At 48.8% G+C, this 20,345-nt stretch overlaps 2 protein-coding genes across 2 annotated transcripts; both read right to left on the bottom strand.

Moving 5' to 3' along the window:
* Window positions 1-696: 696 nt before the first annotated feature.
* LOC106895989 (keratin, type II cytoskeletal cochleal-like) lies at window positions 697-6,153 on the bottom strand. The gene is made up of 10 exons (XM_014955679.1): window positions 5,899-6,153; window positions 5,695-5,841; window positions 4,635-4,849; window positions 4,219-4,279; window positions 3,479-3,574; window positions 2,735-2,899; window positions 2,522-2,647; window positions 2,024-2,244; window positions 1,296-1,357; window positions 697-1,175 (listed from the first exon to the last, which is right to left on the bottom strand). The coding sequence occupies exons 1-10, from the start codon at window positions 6,151-6,153 to the stop codon at window positions 697-699; spliced, it is 1,827 nt and encodes a 608-aa protein (XP_014811165.1).
* A 3,237-nt stretch (window positions 6,154-9,390) lies between these two features.
* On the bottom strand, window positions 9,391-20,225 carry LOC106895988 (keratin, type II cytoskeletal 1-like). The gene is made up of 10 exons (XM_014955678.1): window positions 20,167-20,225; window positions 15,950-16,196; window positions 15,229-15,440; window positions 14,897-14,957; window positions 14,683-14,778; window positions 14,224-14,388; window positions 13,711-13,836; window positions 12,779-13,003; window positions 12,333-12,506; window positions 9,391-9,444 (listed from the first exon to the last, which is right to left on the bottom strand). Exons 1-10 carry the CDS (start codon window positions 20,223-20,225, stop codon window positions 9,391-9,393), a joined length of 1,419 nt encoding a protein of 472 aa, XP_014811164.1.
* Between the last annotated feature and the right edge of the window lie 120 nt (window positions 20,226-20,345).

Below are 20,345 nucleotides of genomic sequence, written 5' to 3'. Positions count from 1 at the left end.
TGGGGATGGGAGTGGAGGGGGGTGAGCTCTTCTAAAAATCAGCGCGCTCTGAACTAGCCACCCCTAACATGCAGAAGCAAATGGAAGTAACTACGTGTTTCATCTGTAAGCAAATTTCACAGAAAGCCCATGGCTGCGGTGTAACGAGCAGGTACCTTAGAAGATGAAATTGCCTCGCTTAAAATTTAAGCTCCAGTTTGCAGCTCAGGGTTTCTTCAGTCCTGCTCTCCCAACACCCACGGGCTGGATTGGGAGGGGATGGATCCCTCGTGGCTGGGGATGTACATGGAGAGCCCTCCCCGGGGCCGCGGCAGTGGCGGGGGGGGGGGGGGGGCGGGGGGGGGGGCGGAAAGAGGTGTCTTGTGAGGAAGAACATGGTTAATGGATCTGCTCGTTATGGGAAAAGCCAGGGAGAGAGAAGGCAGCGCAACCAGAAAACCCTTGAAGCTGCAATAATCTAGAAAATATAAACTCAGGGGAGTAACACTGGTGAGCACCTGCTGGAGAAGCTTGTTGGATGCGTCTTTAGGGTTGGGGACGCTCAAAACATCACTTGGTGGGGTCTATATCGGATGCTAATAAATGTGGGAATGAGCTGGGTGCCAAATGTTGCTGCTGGTGGGCAGGGAAACTATCCTGCGTTGTCTTGGTGGAAGGACCTGTGGGTCTAAGCCTTGCTCTCCACCTTTGGTGGCCCTATGGGACAACACAGGGGTCTCTGACAACGCCGAAGTTCCCCACCACGCCATTGTTGCACCCCACCACTTCAGGGCTGTTGGCAACCACGACGGGGTTGCCCCCCAGCTGCCTGATGACACACCCTTGGTTTCCAAAGCTGACCACCCCTCCAGCTTGGCAAGCCCCCATCCTAGCGTTCAAGCCCCCGTTTCCCGTGCTGATGACGGTGCGGGCTGGGTACCCCCCACTCCGGGAGCTGAACCCCCCATTTTTGCAGTTGACCCCACCAGCTTGGCAAAACACCTCTGGGACACACTGCTTGGCCACTGAGCTAATGACCCTCTTGGGGTGGATCCCAGCGCTCCGGGAGCTGAATCCTCCGTTCTGGGAGCTGTGTCGTCCGGACCTTCTCCCCAGGGAGCCGTAGCCACAGGCAGCCCCATTTGCTGCCAGCATCCCGCAGTCGTCGGGGATGTTGTAGCCGCTGCTGACCACAGCTGCAAAAGAACCCACGGGATTAATTATTGAGAGAGGGAAAACTGGAGGACTCTCAGCAGGCAAGTTGTTTCACGCGTGGCAGAACCGACCCAACCTGATTTCCTCCAGGTTTGTCCAACGTATTGGAGCCCCTGCTCCTTCCAACTCCTCCCCCGTGTCCCAGCACATCCCCTCACAGACCCTCCCAGTTCCCATGTTGCTCATCTGGCTGGTGGCAAATTCTTCCCCAGGGTCAGTCTACATGGGGGCATTGCTTGGTGGGTTCACCAGGATGGCTCGATGTTGCCTCCAAGAGTAAAGGGAATTTGACCTTCAACCCCCTCCATCCAAAAGCTGATCTTTTTGAAATTCAGAGATATTTGAGATGTCTGGGACTAAACATTTCAACATCAGCCTGGACTGAAGTAGAAAAGGGAGGCAGAGGGAGCTTGGGTAGAGGGATTCTCCATAAACTGCCTTTCCTAAAATGAAAAACCCTCATGGCTGAAAATCTTGAGGTTACTTACACACGCTCACAGGGTTCCCCACACATATCCTGTTTGGGGAGAGAAGAGAAATGCACGTTATCCTAATAACCAGTGGCAGGCACATCTAGAAACCTGAAATTACTCATAACTTCCAGCCGTTCACCCAGCCCTCTTATTCCCTTTTGTGACATGTCTGACTGTCCCCAGGACAGGAACTGTTTTTGCTGGTCCAAGGGTGGTCTGGGTGGCCCCCAGCCATCTCTCCAACCCCAGTTTCTGTGAGCCTGGGAGGATCCTGGAGTGGAAAAATTCACTTGGGGGCTGGAATTGTTCTGGCCTCTGATAGACAGGAGAAAAGGGAGAAGGTCTCTGTCACCCACCTGCTCTCTTCACCCTCCAGTAGAGTCTTATAGGTCGCAATCTCGATATCCAGAGCCAGCTTGACGTTCAGCAGCTCCTGGTAGTCCCTCAGCATGCAAGCCAGCTCATCCTTGGCCTTCTGGAGGGCGTTCTGCAGCTCAATGTGCTTCTCCCGGGCATCTTTCAGGGCACAATCCCCGCGCTGCTCGACATCGCAAATGGAGGTTTGCAGGCAGGAGACCTGTCAGAAGGGAGGAGAACAGTGCAGGTGTCTTCAAGGCTTCGTTTCCTAATTCCTGGGCATTCTGGTTTGGGGTTAATCCGCTCTTCCAATTGTAAACAAAGGAAAAAACCACCAGCTTCCCTTCTCTCTATCCACTTTTCAACTACACACTTTCCAACTACAGCCTAGAGCAGGTTTAAGTCTGCTAAAAGCCCATGCGTCATCTTCTCCCATATCTGAGCTGTCCTCCAAGACATTGCCCTTTCTGGAAACATCGCCTCTGGGCCTCTCCTACCTGCTTCTTCACGTTCTCCAGTTCACACTGCAGCTTCTGTATCATCCGGGTTAGCTCTGAGATCTCGCACTTGTTGCTTTGCAGGTCATCACAGTACTTGCCCCTCTTGTCCTGAAGCTCCTGAAACTGGAACCAAGAGAGAGGAGAATCGTCATTTTTTGACCTGCAGCCTGCTAAGGTGCCAGGCAGACCCCCAGGTGGCTTCTTACTCACCCTGGTTTGGTAGAAAGCATCGACTTCTTCTTTGCTCTTCTGAGCTATTTCTTGGTACCAGCACTCAACATTCTTGATGATGCTTTCCATGTCCAGGTCTCGGTTGTTGTCCATTTTCACGATGACGGAGGTGTCGCATAGCTGGCGATCTACCTGAGCTCGTTCCTGCAGGTTGGGGAATGGTTGAGTCAGCTCTCAGCAACTCTCAGGCTTTGGAGGACCGGGACAAAGAGCCAGCACGGCTCAGCTGGTGGCTCTAACAAGTCAAGAGATGCCCCTGGGGTTGGCTCAGCAGAAAATCCTCCCTGCTGGATGAGTTGCCGCATGTCGACTGCTGACCTACATGCTGACCTGCAGCAATTCTGTCCACATCAAGGGCAAGGAATTGGGGTGACTTAACCCTTGGTATCCTGTCATCTTCAGCTGCTTTGCTGATGTTAATGACAGGGTTAAGCTAGGAGTTTCTTTAGCTCTAATCAGGCAACTGCAATCCGGAGTAACGAGCCAGACGCATCTCTTTTCTCAGGGGTAGAGTTAGGACACAGCCAATTCATACCTGGAGCTGCATTTAGAAAGGGGGAACCACCCTATTTCCAGCATAATCATGCTAATATTCTATCAACCTTGTAGTTCCCTGCTTTCAAGTGTTCAGGGCTTGGGATGAGAGATGTCCAAGAGGGATTTCAAGCACCTGAAGGATGAGACAGCACTCCCAGACTCCCGGGACAGACCAGAGACACTCACCTCCTCAAACACGCATTTCAACAACTCCAGCTGCCTTCTTAACAGATCCACCTTCACCTCCAGCTCTTCCTTGTTCAAAAAGATGCAGTCTGCGTCCTGAAAGAGAGGAGACACGCTCCAGCCCCATCCCACCGAAACACTGGAGAAACTCGCACAAGACAGAGCCAATAAAACAGAAACGTGTTTCAACAAGATCTCCAGAGCAGAAAAGGTGTGAGAGGGTGAGTCAAGATGCCCTGGTGTCTCCCGAAGGAAAATAAAACCGTGCCAACCTGACTTACAGGGATTAGTTTATTTATTACTTAGGACCTAGCTGCAAACTCAGAATTGACTAATGAGTATTCAATGAGTAGTTTTTTTAATATTGTTCAAATGATTTCTGCTTTTCTGATGTCCAAGAATAAAGGATGTGAAAATAACCAGCGTCTTAGACACCAGGTGACCTCTCCCACTCTGTCTCCCTTCCACAAATACACCCTTCCCATTACACTTCCAGAATGTGCTTGGGGTAAGAAAACTATTGCTGTAGTGCTGGTGATGTAAGCTTTGAGGATACACTATTTTTACTTTCTACTTGCATTTTTCTCTTTTTTCTGACCCTGTGCCTCTTTACAGGCCTCCCTCCTTCTGCTCATAATATCACTTTTTGCCGGGCATTCGCTAATAATGCACGATTTCAGCCAAGCTGAGTAAATAAACCTATTATAGGTATAATGATTCGTGTATTTTGAGCTGCTCACCTTTTTGAGGGCCACAAACTCATTCTCCACAGTTGTACGCCTGTTGATTTCCTCTTCATATCTGTTGGAAAAGGAGAAAAAAAAGAAAAAAAAAAGGAAAAAAGGCTGAGGCAAGCAATGCCACCAGACAGAGAGCCATTAACCATCAGGTATAAATGACACCCTTCCCTGGCCCAGAGACTGCCATCGGGCACTCTAAGATCAGCGTCTGGAGACCAGGCATTAGCCCATCCCAAGATCAGAAGCTTCTTCATGAGCGACAGCATTAACAATGCAAAGAGCTTGCAAGGGAGACAGAAGAATGTGACATCCCCAACGGGGTTGTGCCCCATGTCTGGGAGAGACGTCACCTGAACTGAACTGAACTGGAGGAGAAGTGGCACGCCAACAGCTAGAGGAGACCTGAAGGTCCTTACTTGCACTTGAATTCCTCCACCAGTTGGCTGGTGGCACATTCCTCGCTGCCCAGCTTCTGCTTCTCGCAGAGCAAGCAGTCCAGGCGCTTCCGCAGGTCACAGATGTAGTTTTCGAAGTAGAGTTCAAGGTTCTTCCCTTTCTTTGGGAGGACGTACTGCTGCAGGAGGCCCCACTTGGTCTCCAGCACTTTGTTCTGCTGCTCCAGAAATCGCACCTGCAGGCCAAAAAATAGCAATTCTTCCAATAAAAAGAGATGAACGTGGTGAGTTGACACCTGGGTTGACTGTCTGCTCTCACCTAAGAATAGGACTTTCGGGAAGTGACAGGCGGTATGCCACTATGATCGTAAAATTATCTGCCCTTATCTAGAAATCTAAAATTCATGGGTCTAAATTATTTGGAAATCTGGAAGTCATGGGTCACAATTATTTGAAAATCTGAAAGTCACACATCTAGATTATTTGGAAATCTGAAAGTCACACGTCTAAATCTGCCTTTCTCACCAATGAATAGAAACAAAGCTCCTCTGGATGGTCCAGCTGATGCTTTTTAGGATGAGATTGAGTCCCCAGAGGGTGGAACCTGTTTGTCTCACTTTTATCTCCAGAGGGTAACAGCTCAGACTTATCCTGAATCAAGACTGACCTCTTTTGCCTTCAGGAATGTTTTTGGAACAGTCACTATATTTAAAGTCAAATGGGGGGGAAATGGTCTAATACAAGGCAGAAAGATAAGCCTGTCAGGGCTCTAACTTCTAACTGGGCTAGAACAAGGCTGCAAGGAGAAATCCAGCCTTGACCTGAAGCCGTCCAAGGTGGAAACACCCGCAAGAAAGTCCAGAGCTCTGGTTGCCACGATACAAACACTGGCAAATACTAGGAGGGGTATGTGGTCCTTCCCCAGTAACGAAGACCCCAGTCTGGACCAACCTGGCTCTGTGGGGACCTGGACCCTTGCGCGGACCCAGGTCAGGGATTCATGGACTGGGGTTTGGGAGGGGTTTGGTTGTGTTTTAATTTTTCTGCAAGAAGTGCAAGAACGGGGCAGGTCCGCACTCACCTTGTCGATGAAGCAGGCAAACTGGGTGTTGAGGGTCTTGATCTGTTCCTTCTCCTGGCAGCGTATCTCGTGTTCCAGCGGGTCCACCCCAACGCAGAGGGGCTTCAGCAGCCGCTCGTCGATGCAGATCCCTTGGATGCCATCCGCCTTGCGGTCGGGGTAACCCCTCACGATGCTATATCCCCGGGGGCCACAAAGGCCAACCCTTCCTCCAACGCTACCATAGCCTACGCCGCCAAAACCGAATTCCCCAAAACATCCGGTACCGCAGACCCCGTTGACGTAGGAAATCCGCCTGTTTCCACCCAAATTGCAGACGCTCCTGCTGCTGTAGGCACCAGCTCCGCATCGGCCGGGCGGGCAGGCGGAGGCGGCGTAGCTTCGCCCACAAATCTCCGAAGCTGAACTGAAGCCTCTTCGTCCCAGGACAGACCTCACCGTGGGCGCCTGCCTGCTCATCGCGGCCGAGTGGAAGGTGGGATGTGGGAGTTGAAAGGGGGAAAGCTCTTCCGCAGGAGAGGAGCAGAGATCCCGCTGAAGTGCCACAGGGATGCTACCCCTTATATACATTTGGGAAGCCGGCCCTTGATAGGATCAGGACCTTAATTTAAAGCGCTTAAGGGTTTGGTTTGCCTGGCAGCAATAAATGCTCCTCAAAATGCAAAACAGCCCGGCAAATACTAACTACTGAGGAAATAAAAAGGAATCTAAAAGTGCTCTGTGTGCAAGTTGGCTTAGAATATATTACGGTTTGAAGTGCTCCCCTAACTTACGCTAATTATAGTTTAGCAAACATTTTTGAAGAAACTCTTTGTGATTTGTTTGCAGCGTGTCGTTTGGGGTTTTGTGTCTCATGGGTTTTTGTGTGTGATGGCATGTTTTGCAGACTTGCACTTTGCGGGGGTAATTTCACAATCTCTCTTTTTTTTTTCTCTCACCAGGCTTGTTTTGGGTGCGGAAAAGTAACCAAAAGAAAAAAAAAAGAAGAAAAGAAAGTCAACAATGGAAAAAACACCGTGGAAGTTGTGTCATGATGATTAGATCATTTCTGTGCCTGAAACACCAGAAAATTCACCGAGTTATGGGTCTGGATTCATGTGCGAGGATTCAAAATGCTACTGAAAAAATATCCCCGTGCAACATTCCACACTGACCTTCTCTTACCACAGGAAACACCACCAAAACAGAGCAGGTTGCACCCAGGAACTGAGGCAAATTTCAGTTTTCTTACTCAGTTCATGCTTTGTGCTGTCAGCGACATTTTCACTTAAATAATGCTGCAAATTCCTAACTTGACATCCTTTGGACACAGTGAAATCTTTGGCCCTCGCTGTGTTGGAGCTTCTGGGTGTTGGAGACCCTTTTGATTCACCTTCGGGTAGACTCTACAGGGAACAAAAAAAGGAACAGTAGCACATTTCAGCCTGGTGAGATCCACCTCATTTATGAAGCGACAGCTGAAAGTCGGTGGCTCTGCCAGACACGTCCTTGACACTCAATGGAGAGGCACCTCCAAGAGAAACAGCCCCTGGGTCCATGCTCGGGGGAGCTGGCGTGATTCACCCTCCGCAGGCGCTGGTCTTTCTCCATCAACAGAGGAAGTCTTAATGAGTAGATTAGACTGGACACCAGGGATGGTTTTGACTCACATTGGCAAGATGAATCTCTCTCTCTCTCTCTCCCCTAATCACCAGCCCGAGGAGGTGAGACAGTCAACATATCTCCAACCATCTCGGGGCCTTCTCCAAACCGACATTTGGAAAGTCAAAACAATAGGGCTCTTTCAGCTCTTTGAGAGTAAATTGTTTGGGAGAAAAATAGACATTATAGCACCAACGACTAAATGCCCTCAGCCCTTCCTAACTGAAGAGGAGCAGCTTTTGGAAGACTCTGCATCTTCTACACGCAACATGGTGGAATCTGGAGACAACCAGTAGCTCGGTTCCCTCATCCTCATTAACTCCCTCCCAAAACGTTTTCCAAGAGTTGGGATTGGGCAGTGCAAATCGTGAAAACAATGCTAAACCTCAGTAAAACATTAAACCTTCTAGTATTAAGTTCTTAAAAAGAAGACACGCAAACCGAAAACATAGGACGTGACTGCAGCACTGAGATTCACGAGGCCATTAATTGAAGGTGTAATTGTGAGTTTGAGGGGCTGGTGGTATAAATTAGTTGCGTAAACTGATACTTTTGCCCTGTACAAATGGGATAATTCAACCTATTTACAGCATGACTTTCAGATTACACCTTTGCTTGTAGTATTTTGGGCCCACAGTTCATACTGGGTTGCCAGCACAGTTGGCAGTTCCAGCTGAAAAAAATATTAGAGACTTCAAGCTAAAGCTTGTAAATTCCCTTTGGGTTCTAAACAAAGAATTATGAGAAGCGAAATGCATATTTGAACCCAAAGACGAGCACAAAAGGCAATTATTATGAGCTCTATACGAGGAAAATGGCATCCCAGAAGCCAGGCTGAAGGCTGGTGTTGCCACCGCTGCCTTTCTGCACCCCATAATACGCATCGGAGGTGTGGGAGACACCTGGGACGTGGTGGAATCAGCAATTAAATGTCTGTGAACCAGCTCTGATGCAGCAGCCCCAGTTCCAAAACACCTCACCAGAGCTACTGCCTTCCTGAGAGGTAAGAGATTTTGGGCATAAATTAGCTGGTATTGGGTAAAATTTCTGTGTTGGCCAAATCCTTATTGTTTCTCCTGAATCCCAGGGAGAAGGCATCTATGTAGAACGTTCATTTAGTGTCTTTCAGGTCTTTCCAAGGCACAACAAGTGCTTCGCCTGTTGGTGCACAAATCCTCAAGAATTGGGAATTATTTATTGTGAGTGTGGCCATGGGAAGTGGGAGAATACTCTGAAACAGAAGTTGCATCTTTTTGACTCAAAAAAAAAAAAAAAAAAAAAGGAAGGGAAGGACTGAGGAAGCAAAAAAGGAAAATATTTTGATGAGGGGTTTGATGAGTCATTTTGACAACTTGCAATCTCTCCCTTTGTCAGCATTCTTCTCCCTCAATGTGCTGCTGAAAATGGAATTCATCAGGAGAACATGTGAAGTTCCCTAATTCGTTTGTTGCCTCCAGGGATGAATCTGAACTAGCTCTCAAACTGCATTTTATGCGATAGTCTCAAAGAGCCGTGCTCCGTCTCTGTAATTATCTGCAGCCGTAGAAAACTCATTGCATTCAGGTAGGACAATGGCAATAACCTCTCTGCACTGACACCATTTGATAGATGTAATTTTGGGTCGTAACACGTATTTTTATACCCACGGTTTCTTGGACTGTGTCAACTCTGGTCCATGCCATTCATGAGATGCTAAAGAATTGATTTGATGAGTCCAGCCTGTGTCCCTTGTATCCTAAAGTCCAAGGGAATTCAACCTGGTAATGTATTTTTTCCTCTCATTAGCCTAGATCTGCTCTACGTTAGAAGTCGAGGTTGGGATTTTCAAAGGATGTTCCTCATAAAATGCATCAAACGCTGGGCCTGGGTGCACCTTCCTCCCTGCTTCAGCCATCAAGCTACCCATGGATTCTAATTTCACCTTTGAGGCTCCCTCTATGGCTGATGGAAAGAGATAGGCATCTCCAGACGGTGACTCACCGCATCCGAAAATAGGCAGCTCAGGCAAGGTGGGAGGAATCCACCTCTGGAGGGACTCACCTTGCTTCTCCTTGACTACCGCAGGCAGTCTAGACAACCAGACAAGGAGACCAGGCGCCCCACTTCTGGCTGCTTAAGAGTGAGGTGGAATTAGTCCCACCCTTTGGGCGCCAAATTTCTTGGGCGCCTTTGAAGTCTTAATGAGAGCACACAACATCACACGCTCTGCAGCTTCGCCCGGTCCCCGGTGTGAGCGCTCGGCGTATCTCCACGCAGTGATCAGCGCCCCTAAAGCCAAGGCTGGCAATGAAGCCAAGGGTTGGGTTTTGGTCTTTCTCCTGTCGATGCCCTTCCTCCCACAGAATCAGGCAGGGAAAATGAGCACGGGATGGATGGCAACCCGGGCCCCGCAGTGGGATGGCATCACACTGCCCAGGAAAGCCTTTTCTAAAAGGGAAAAAAGAATATTGCACCTGTTATTAGGAAAGAACAACTTTCCCTATAAATCTACAGGAGCCCTTATCCCTTCCAGTTGAAGACGTTTTCTTGGGCAGGAGGGACTCTCTGAGCCATAGAAGGAAGGAATTGCTCATGGAAGGTTGGGTCCTCCTGGGGAGCACATTCAGGCGGCAGGAGATAAGCTCATCCTTTTGCTATGCAAAAGGCTGCCCAAGCCCACGTTTGGTTTGGTTGATTTGATTTAATTTGATTTAATTTGATTTGTGTAGCTTTGTGATGTAGTGCGGAATTTCTGATGGAACGCCTCGGCCTGAAGTCCTGACGTTGAGAGGGGCTGGTCACAGGTTTACAGTGAAGCACTTCCTAAATTAACTTATCAGATCTTGAAATGGTGACGGGGTTGGGGGGAGTTTGGAGGTGAGAATTCTGTGTCATTTCCCTGGTTTACTCTTCTCTTGCATAAAAAGCGAGAGGATTGTCTGTTTTCAACGGGGACACCATGACCTTTATGAGATACTTAAACCCCTCTCAATGAATATTTATGGGTGCTCGATTGTTCTTTTTCTTGTCGAATCTTTCTTGTGGTTTTCCTTCATTAGAGATTGGGCCTAGGGTTTTGTTGGGGTTTTTTTGTGCTCTTCATATTTGATTGGGAAACAGCTTCCTATCGTGTGAGAATTCCAGGGGGAGAGAAAACTCTCCCAGTTCTGAATCGCAATAATTGCTCCGGGTGGGAAAGACCTTCCCTCTGGATTCCCCCTTTTATAACACAGATACGGGTCCAACATGCCTCTATAAGGCTCATTTCTTTGTTCTGCTCGTGCTTTCATCAGTTGAATCGCAAAACACTTTATTCCTTTACGGTTGATTTATGTTACTAATTTGTTGGCTTCTTTTTTTTTTTTTTTTAATCCTTTCAAATACTGCTATATAAGCTTTTATGTCATGACCACTGAAGAGTTCTCCTGAATACACTTCAGACACAGGCATGGGGTGTATTTTTTTTCTAATTTTTTGGTTTTTTTTTTTTTTTTTTTTAATCCGCTCAAATGTACAATAAAATATCTCCCTTTGATGTGTTTTGAAATCCCTAGCTGTAAGATTTCTAAACTGATGGCGAAAAAAAGCAAGCAAGCACATTCCTGAGTCCTTTTTTTTCCCTATAATGACCCTATTGCAGCAGATTTTGAAGCGAAATAAAATGTGTTTTGTTGTCACACCTCCCTGGTAGAGATGCTGTAAAAACTGCTGCAAAGAGACTGGGATGACTTCTCCATGCATCTTCAAACACCCATTGAATAGCCTTGGGTGGGAGCCAAATTTTGGGCAAATCAGCATAAATAAGATGAATTTAAAAGTCTTCCAGAATTTAAGCCAGCCCAAGACTCTCTGGGCAGCCTGGCCGTGTCTGATTAATTGGTAAGACTTCTAGTCAGCAGGTATGTCTTGTCCAATTTGGGAACAGGGCATTTCTGGGCAACCTCTAAAAAACCAAGTGGCAACAGGTTTTTTTTCTTCATGCAATTGATGGGGAAAGAGCAAAAAGTGTGAAGCTCTTGAGTCATCAAGATAGAAGTGAGGATGCTGTGATTTCTGCATCTGTCAGGACACTAAGCAGGGAAGATAATAGGAATACAAGCGACGTAATTACCCTTTGCTGGCTACAGAAGGTGAAATGTGGTGGTTTTTGTTTTTTTTTTTAATTGAGATTTCCTTTATGACTTTCTGCCTGCACAGGGATGACCCAACTGCTCCAAGACAGCAAACAAAGGCCGTCGCTGCAGCCCTGTCCCTCCTCTCCGTCACCCCATGTGTCTCACCACTGCGGCTCCACTGGCTTGCCCAAAATTACATCAGATAGAGTTCTGTGGAACAGTGAGTCCTAGAGAGCTTGTTTCCAGAAACACTTCCCAGAGCACTCCCGGGAAAGGCTTCTCAATTAAATATCAGGACTTGTTTCATAGATAGCAAAGGTTTAATCTGGGGGGAAAAAAAAAAGAAGGCTGGTGGGAAGGAGGAACCGAGTGATAACAAGGTAAGTGCCCCAACACAACCACCAGCCCTTTAAAGAAACAGCAGAAATCAAAAGGAATGTGTTTTAAGTGTCCCTTTTTTGATGTGATGCCGGTGGAGTTTCTCAGATGTGGTTTCATGATGCTACAACCTGCTTGTGCCCAGTGTGGCTCTTCCTTGTGTGTGAGGTGGAGCTGAGGACATTTTCACCGCTGAGAAGTGGAGCAAGGGCTTCCATTTCTCTACTTTAGGTCTTACCTCCTGGTTGTCCCGACTCTCACAAGCAGAAGTTTAGATCTGGGTGTTCTTGGGGCATGGAGGTCCAGTGGAAATCCTCACTCCTGGCGAACACATCCCTCGTGGGGGAACAGAGTTCCCCGTGCTCTTGGTGGCACTGCAGGTCCCTCTGCAGCTCCCTGCGCTCCTGCTGCAGAGGCCACCAGTGCCCAGGGGGGCTGAGCTCTGGCACGAAGGGCCACCATCTCCAGCTTTAAATTCTTTGCTCCTGGGGATACATCTGGGAGCACCTGGGATGTGGTGCCCACCTGCAGAGCTGGAAACGCTTCTGGAGGTGAATCCTCTGTGGCAGGCACCAGCATCTTCAGGTAGGGATGCTCCACCAGCACTACAGGAGGACTTGCACCTTCTGGACTGTCTTCCAGCTCCGCGTGCCAGCTCGGCTGCGCGGCTGGCGATGGTGTTGGAAGAGGTGGTGATCGCTGTCATCGGGAAACACAAGCTGGAGCACTCATGGGGAGGACGCAGCCTTCCTCCTCCCCCTCCAAACTGGATTGTGTAATGTCGTAAGGAAAATGGAAAAATTTGAGCTTACTTACACACTCTCACAGGGCTCCCAAGGCATATCCTGAAGGAGAAGAAGGTTGCAAGATTATCCATCACGTAACTGGCATTTCTAGCATTTCCCAGCCTCTTTGTCTCTGCTGGAAAGTCCCAAGGACTGAGCAGTGCCCACACATGGTGGTGGTGGTACCCACCTGCTCTCTTCACCCTCCAGTAGAGTCTTATAGGTCGCAATCTCGATATCCAGGGCCAGCTTGACGTTCAGCAGCTCCTGGTAGTCCCTCAGCATGCAAGCCAGCTCGTCCTTGGCCTTCTGGAGGGCGTTCTGCAGCTCAATGTGCTTCTCCCGGGCATCTTTCAGGGCACAGTCCCCATGTTGCTCAGCATCACACACCAATGTTTGCAGAGAGGAGACCTGCCAGGGGAGACACAAGAAGTCCTCTCTTTCCCTGACCCCTTTCTTGCGACACTGACCTTTGAAAAGAGCACTCCTCGCTTCTTTTGAGAGTCCCAAAGTGGGAAGCATTGAGGTCGGTTTGGAGGAAGGCCAAATCTTCCCAAAAATCAGATTCCCATTCTGAAATGCTACAGAAAAGCTGGACACGTCCCTGTACGGCCAGACGGTGTCTAAGTCTTGTTTCGAGGATACCAATACTTTGTTCTAATTGGAACTAATAATTAAGGTTTTCCATTACTTCCCGTTATAAACTATATAATGAATTAGATGGTCTGAAAATTATCCCAGTTTCTATGGGTGCTGAATTACTGGTGAGTCATAATTCTACCCTATTTATTGGATGCTTTGAACCTGTGTCAGAAGCGTTGTCTCCTGCCAGAATTCTCGCTGGAGCAATTCTAGCAATTTTCCGAGTGGCTGTAGCTAATCCAATGATCTAATTTGGTGCAATTAGTTCCTTGCAATAATCAAAATGGTCCAACAGAAAATAGGCCAGTAGATAACCCTTCTTCCCTGCTCAGCACTGGTAGGATCTTCTCTGGACCAATGGAGCCAGTGTGAGGCAATGCCCTTTGATAAAGATGAAAGAAATGCCATGGAGATGTGGAAAACACGACCTGGGACCTCACGTCTAGGACTCAGTGAGTAAATATAGTCCATCATACCTGCTTCTTCACATTTTCAAGGTCACACTGCCTTCTCTGGATCACAAAACCCAGCTCTTCAATCTCTTGCTGGTGGGACTTCAGTTCATTGGAACGTCTCCCCTTTGCCTCTTCAAGTTCTTGGAACTGATAGTAAGGAAAGAGAGAGCCGACAATTAATACTGGTCGTTAATGTGATATAGGAGCCTGCTTCCGTTTCCAGAGAGAATTAAATGAGGTTTAGGAAGGTCCTCATGACTTGGCAGCTCCTGAGACTTATGGCAGCGAACGGAGCTTTCCTCCTGTAGCTTTCACTGCTCAACTCACCTACAACCTCCCCATTCCCCACGGGACCAAGTCCTGTCCCAGTCCTGTACTGGGGATGTCCTCCTGACTTTGAGACTCAAAATGTTTTGCAGAGTGGAAAATTAGGTCCAGAAGCTACATAGTGAAGACAGAAGGAAAAAATCCCCACCTTTGCACTTCTACTCTTGATACGGAATCAAGGATCCATCGCTGGATGCTGCAACTTACCCTGGTCCTGTACAAGGCATCCAACTCCACTTTGCTTTTCTGAGCCATGTCCTCATACCAGCCGGCGACATTCCTGAGGACCCCCTCCATCTCCAGGCCTCGGCTGTTGTCCATCTTCACGACGACAGAGGTGTCACAGGGATTTCTCTCCAGCTCCGCAATTTCCTAGAAGCCACATGAAATGGCAGTAAACTCTTGGGGTGTCTCTGTCCCCAGAGGTCTGATCTCACACTCCAGTGGCAGTAACACCACCACTGAGAGTCCAACCCGAGCCACAGCCCGGGAGTTGAGATTACATTTGGTCACAGGTGCAGTTTGAGGTTTTCCCTATCTCGGATCCCCATTGCCTCCCAAGGGGACCCCAATGGATTGGTTTAATCAGGCCTAAATCACCACAGATGAGGAGCAGGTGGTAGGAATAGCTGCCGTCAACCAAGGTTGGGACAGGGGCATCCATACCTGAGCAGAAACACATTTCAGGAACTCTGTCTCCTGCTTTAGGGTTTCCACCTTTGCTTCCAGCTCTACCTTGGCCAGATAGACGCAGTCCGCATCCTAAAAGAGTTTCCAGGCATTTAGAAGTCAAAATGGTGCCTACACAGAGACCTAAGGCAATTCCATTATACTTTTAGAGTGAGAAATTTTGACCCTTCTGTTCAGACAAATTCCTCACCTTCTTCAGGAGCACAAACTCGTTCTCGGCAGCTGTGTGTCTGTTCCCTTCCTGCTGGTATCTGCTGGGGAAGAGGAGAGGAGAGGAGAGGAGAGGAGAGGAGGGGCCTGTTATTTTCTTATTTGGACCCGGCCTGGGGGTGGGGCCTCTGAGAGGAGAGGAGAGGAGAGGGGTCGTTCTGAGGCTGGAGACCTTGTTTGTTGTATTTAGGGGTCAGGGTTTGGATCTCAGCCTTTTTTTAGAGATAAGTCTATTTATATGGACAAAAATAAAAGTCTGATTAGACAAGCTGTTTGAGCTCACTGCCCTGGGCATGGTTTCTGCTCACTCACTTGCACCTGAGCTCTTCAACAAGCTTCTCCATGTCGTTCAGCTCGGGCTCCATCTGCCCCTTCTCATGCAACAAGGAGTCCAGCTGCCTCTGCAGGCTGCAGATGACATTGTCGAAGATGTGCTTGATGTTCTTACGGCATGGCAGGACCTGCTTTTGGAGTAGGTCCCATTTGGTGGCCAACACCCTGTTCTGCTGCTCCAGACGCTGGACCTGCACTCAGAAAACAAAACCACCTTCTTCACACATGCATCATATGGGGACCAGAGGAAAGTGGGGTCAACAAGGCGTCTGCTCTTCTGAGTCAATGCTCCAGGGGCTCGTTGTGATTTGAAGGGGATGAGAGGACAAAAGGGGGATATTGTCATCTTCATCATCCTGTAATCCTGCAGCAAACTGGGGATGCTGCTTTCTCATTCTCCAAGGAAGCCCTAGACAGCTCCAGAAATGGAACTGGGCAGGGTGGAAGTGGATGATGTTTAAGGTCCCTTCCAACCCCAACCATTCTGTGATTCTATGATCAAAGCACACAAGGCAGATTAAAATAACATTATCAGCTAGACCTGCACTTGCAGCCCAGGGTACTGGAGTCACACATGCTAAAACAAGCACAAGATTCATGCAATAGGGTGAGAGAAGGAGGGGAATCAAAGACATGAGCACAAAAAGGTGTCCTTCACACTTCATCTCATCATTCCTTTAAGTCTCGTCTCAGCTCTCACCTTGTCAATCAAAGAGGCAAACTGGTTATTGAGGCTCTTCATCTGCTCTCTCTCCTGCTTTCGGATGTGCTGGATTTCGGGGTCGATCTTCACCTCGAGAGGCTGCAGCAGGCTCTCGTTGACGAGCACGGCACGAATACCTCCACCCCTGCAGCTCCTGCCGTGGAAGCCAAACCCATGACCCCCACCTTCACCGCTGCCATGGACGCCCCTGCACCCCCAGCCTCCCCCGGCCCCTTGAGCGAGGCTATGGGCAGAAGAAACCCATTTACACCCCTCTGGGTTTGAGGGGCTTTGGCTGCTGTGGCTCCAGGCTCCATAACCTCTTCCAAATAGCCCAGCAGAGGGGAAGGCGCTGCTCCGGCAGCGGCTCATGCTGCTCGCAGCAGAAGATGATGAGAAGAACCTCCTTCCATGAAAAGACCTCCCAGCTGAGAGCTGCTGGCTCATGCTGGCAGAGGTGATGGAGGGGAGGATGCTGGAAGACAGCAGAGGATGCAGCTCAAAAGGGGCCTCTCTGCTCCGACACCCCTGAGCATCTCCTTTATACACAGCCCAGAAGTGGGGCTTGGTTGCTGCAGATGAATAATTTGGGGTTTTCTTGGGGTTTGCCTTGCCTGGCAGCAATTCGTAGGTTTAAATATGCAAAACAATGCATAACAGTGAACATTTGTGAAATCTTATGGAATTTTACTGGTTTTAAATTGCTTCGTTTGCATACTTAGCTTAAAGGATTCCATGGGCTGGGTTTTTGTGAGGATTCTTCTGTTGTTTGAGTTTGTCCTCCTTCCTTACATTAATTACAGTTTAACAAATGGCCTTAAGAGTATCTCCCTCTGTCAAGGAATCACAGAATGGTTCGTGTTGGAAGAGACCTTAAAGATTATCCTGTTCCAACCCCCCTGTCCTGGGCAGGGACACCTCCCACCAGACCAGGTTGCTCCAGGCCCCCTCCAACCTGGCCTTGAACCCCTCCAGGGATGGGGCAGCCACAGCTTCTCTGGCCAACCTGGGCCAGGCTCTCACCACCCTCACACCAAACAAGTTCTTCCCCACATCTCAGCTCCATCTCCCCTCTTTCAGTGTCAAACCCTTCCCCCTCATCCCATCGCTCCCCTCCCTCATCAAGAGTCCCCCCCCCAGCTTTCCTGGCGCCCATTTAGGGACTGGAAGGCACTCTAAGGTCTCCCTGGAGCCTTCTCTTCTCCAGGCTGAACCCCCCCCAACTCTCTCAGCCCCCCCTCCCAGCAGAGGGGCTCCAGCCTTCAGACCAGTTCAGGCTTGGATGCTCAACTTTTAGAGGAATAAATGAGTGTAGCTCTATCCTCTCATTAAGTTTTTGATTTTGATCATGCAGAACACATCGAACAAAAAGACTCGCGTGGAAAAGACAATAAATTACTTAGGAAATAGGGAGCTCAGCCACAAGGCTGTTGACTGGGTGCTTGCTAATCGTTTAATTAGGAAGAGGGGTAGGCTCGGCTGTGGTGGGCAGACTATGAACGTACCAACAGTCAGGATCCTGCAAAAAAAATACCTTCTTAATGCAGCTGCTGTGTGGCTGCTCTCTGTTAACAAGCCTTTATGTTGGAGGTTGTAATTAAAACCCTTGGGATACCTCAAGGCAAGCAGAAAAGATTTATGAGAGTTGTTTGACAGACGGGGAAGAAAAGGCTGAAAAGTTTAATATATCTGCTGAGAGCTTCGCAACACCTCAGGGGTGGAGCCACCATCGCCTCTCGGCCCTTGTGGCTTCTGGCCAAAGTCTCTTTCAAAACAGAAAGGCGAAGGGTTTCATTGCAGGCGATATGAGAGAAACGGGCTTCCCCTGCTGTTATCTCACACTAATCCTTCCCTTTTTTCAGTAGGCTCCGACCTTGGTTGGTGTGTTTTGGGCAATTCAACATTTAAGGCCTTCAAATTCCCAAGAATCATCACAGAATCTTCATGGTTGGAAGGGACCTTTGAGATCACCAAGTCCAACCATACACACACACAAAAGTCCCCCATAATCTTGGCCCCTAGAACATGCCCTGAAGTGCCCCATCTACACGCTTCCTAAGTCCCTTCAGGGATGGTGACTCCACCACCTCCCTGGGCAGCCTCTTCCAGTTCCTGACCGCCCTCTCAGTAAAGTCATTCTTCCCAATATCTAATCTAAACCTGCCCCAACTTCAGATCATTTCTTTTGCTCCTGTCATTATTCCCTTGGGAGAAGAGGCCAACCCCACCTCTCTACACCCTCCTTCCAGGTAGTTGAGAGGGCAATGAGGTCTCCCCTCAGCCTCCTCTCCTCCAAAGAGTTCCCTCAGCCTCTCCTCGTGTGACTTGTTCTCCAGACCCCTCCCCAGCTTGGTGGCTCTCCTCCGGACATGCTCCAGCACTTCAATGTGTTTCTGGTAGTGAGGGGCCCAAGAAGTGGGATAGCATTTCACGTGTTCATTTATTTCCTTGGTTTTGCAGGGATTTTTTAAATTTTTTTTTCTGCTCCCTGGGCTCTTTGGAGGGCTCTTTCACCACCTTTCGCAAGAGGGCTGATGACAAACAGAACTGGTTACAAGAAACCTTGCTGGCATTCTGTCTCCAGGAGCGGCAGATGCCAAAGGTTTTCTTGCACCTCATTATTTGCAAATGTTCCCTGCTGGAACAGCTTGCCCTGAGCCCAGCAAGAGGGATAATTGAGGGTATGAAGCAGCTGGAAAGACAACCAGCTTAATTGCAGGTTCTTGACAGCGCTATCAATTACACCTACACAGAGAGGAGCAGGAATGATTGAAGTCCTGGGTGTCTCACTTGGCTGCTTAAATACGGGCAGAGACAGTGGCAATCCCAGCTGGAAGAGCAGGGTTGGAGCCCAGGAGGAGGCACTTGGCCTGGAGCTGCTCTGACTGGGTCTTCATTTTGTGCTTCCAATTTGTCTCTCCTTGGTCTTCTACTGAATCCCCTTTGCTGGGTCTCATGGCCTCAGTGACAAGGTGCCACGATGCTTGAAGGTCAAGGTCCTCCTGCACCTTCTGGGCAGGGGTGGGTGATCTCAGGATGATCTCCCTGGCCCTGCTGCTACCAATAAGAGTTTTATTCCTTTCAAGAAAGGAAGAATTAGCTCAGAGCTTGTGGTTCCTTGCTGTGGTTGGAGCCTACAGGGTCATGGGCGGTTTCAAAAGTTTCTTCCCGTAGACACACTTTGATAAGTGAAACTCCCAAACTTGGGTTTTCACACCCCCAGACCATGGCGAAAGGTTCATCCATCTGGCTCTAGATGTCCTGTGATGACCCTGAGTCCCCAAAAGGCAGATGATGCCACCTGATGTCACCCTTGGGCTGTTCTCATCTGCCCAGCTCAGGCTGTAGTTCAGAAGATCACAAGATCAGCTCTGCCTTCCTCTCCTGACTTCATCTCATCCCACCCAAGTTGCTGCAGGAGACAAAGTCTTTGTATGTCATTTGACAGCAGAGTCTCCAGGTTTCAAATCCACCAGATCTTCTCCATTTGTTTCCATCTACTTGATGGAACTGGGTGTATTTATGTCAGAGCAATTGTGTTCTTGCAGCTCCCTTTCAGGAGGAGGAGGGATCTATGTGTATGTGGGCACCAGGGGAATAGCTCCCAGGCTAATCACAGCTCATTAATTTACTTCTAATCACCAGGAATTTTGGAAAGAGGCCCAGCAATGAAGAGAGGAAGCCCACAATTTTCATGGTACTACAATGGAGCTATGACTAATTTCAGAGGGTTTTGCCGAAGTAAATCAGGAGACAACTTCTTGTTCTTGGCCACATCCTTCAGCAAAGAGGGCTGAAGCCCAGAACTCCATCAGTCAGAGAGGGAGTGGGAGAGGCAGCACACACTGAGGTACGACTATTTTCTCCCACTAGGTGGTGGTATCTAATGCATCTTCAGCCTCCTCCACATGGGTTCTTGGTTGGGATCTTGGTGGTGACACGAGCCTGTCCACACCTCACAACACTCAGAAATCTCTCAGGACACCACTAGCAAGAGCTGGCTCACAGCTGTAGAGGACAATATTTAGAAGCCAGGACAGCACAGGACCAACAAGGTCCTCAGTCCTTGAGAGGTGGTGATGTTTCATGTGGATTTGTACTCAGAGGTTGACTATGAGCCTGGGTGTTTTGTGAAACACGTGTGAACCCAGTAATGCACCTCTTGGCAGAAAACACCACTTAGAGAGTTACCACCACCTTTAATGACAACTGACCTACCATCGTCTTCTTCACCACGCCGGTGTCCTCCCCTCATACCTGAAACCCTGTTCATTGCGTCAATACTCTTGGAGGCTCGAGCTGTACTTGGGCACAGGGTGTCAGTAGACACCTTCTTTCAATGTCACATCCTGAGCGTGCCTACAGTGCTGCGATGACTGATGGTACGTGCCCC

The sequence above is a fragment of the Calidris pugnax genome, unplaced genomic scaffold, assembly GCF_001431845.1.
Source record: "Calidris pugnax isolate Ruff unplaced genomic scaffold, ASM143184v1 scaffold300, whole genome shotgun sequence".
In the NCBI taxonomy this organism is placed as follows: domain Eukaryota; kingdom Metazoa; phylum Chordata; class Aves; order Charadriiformes; family Scolopacidae; genus Calidris; species Calidris pugnax.
Note: the sequence above shows the minus strand (reverse complement) of the source record. Positions and strands in the feature narration are given on the sequence as shown.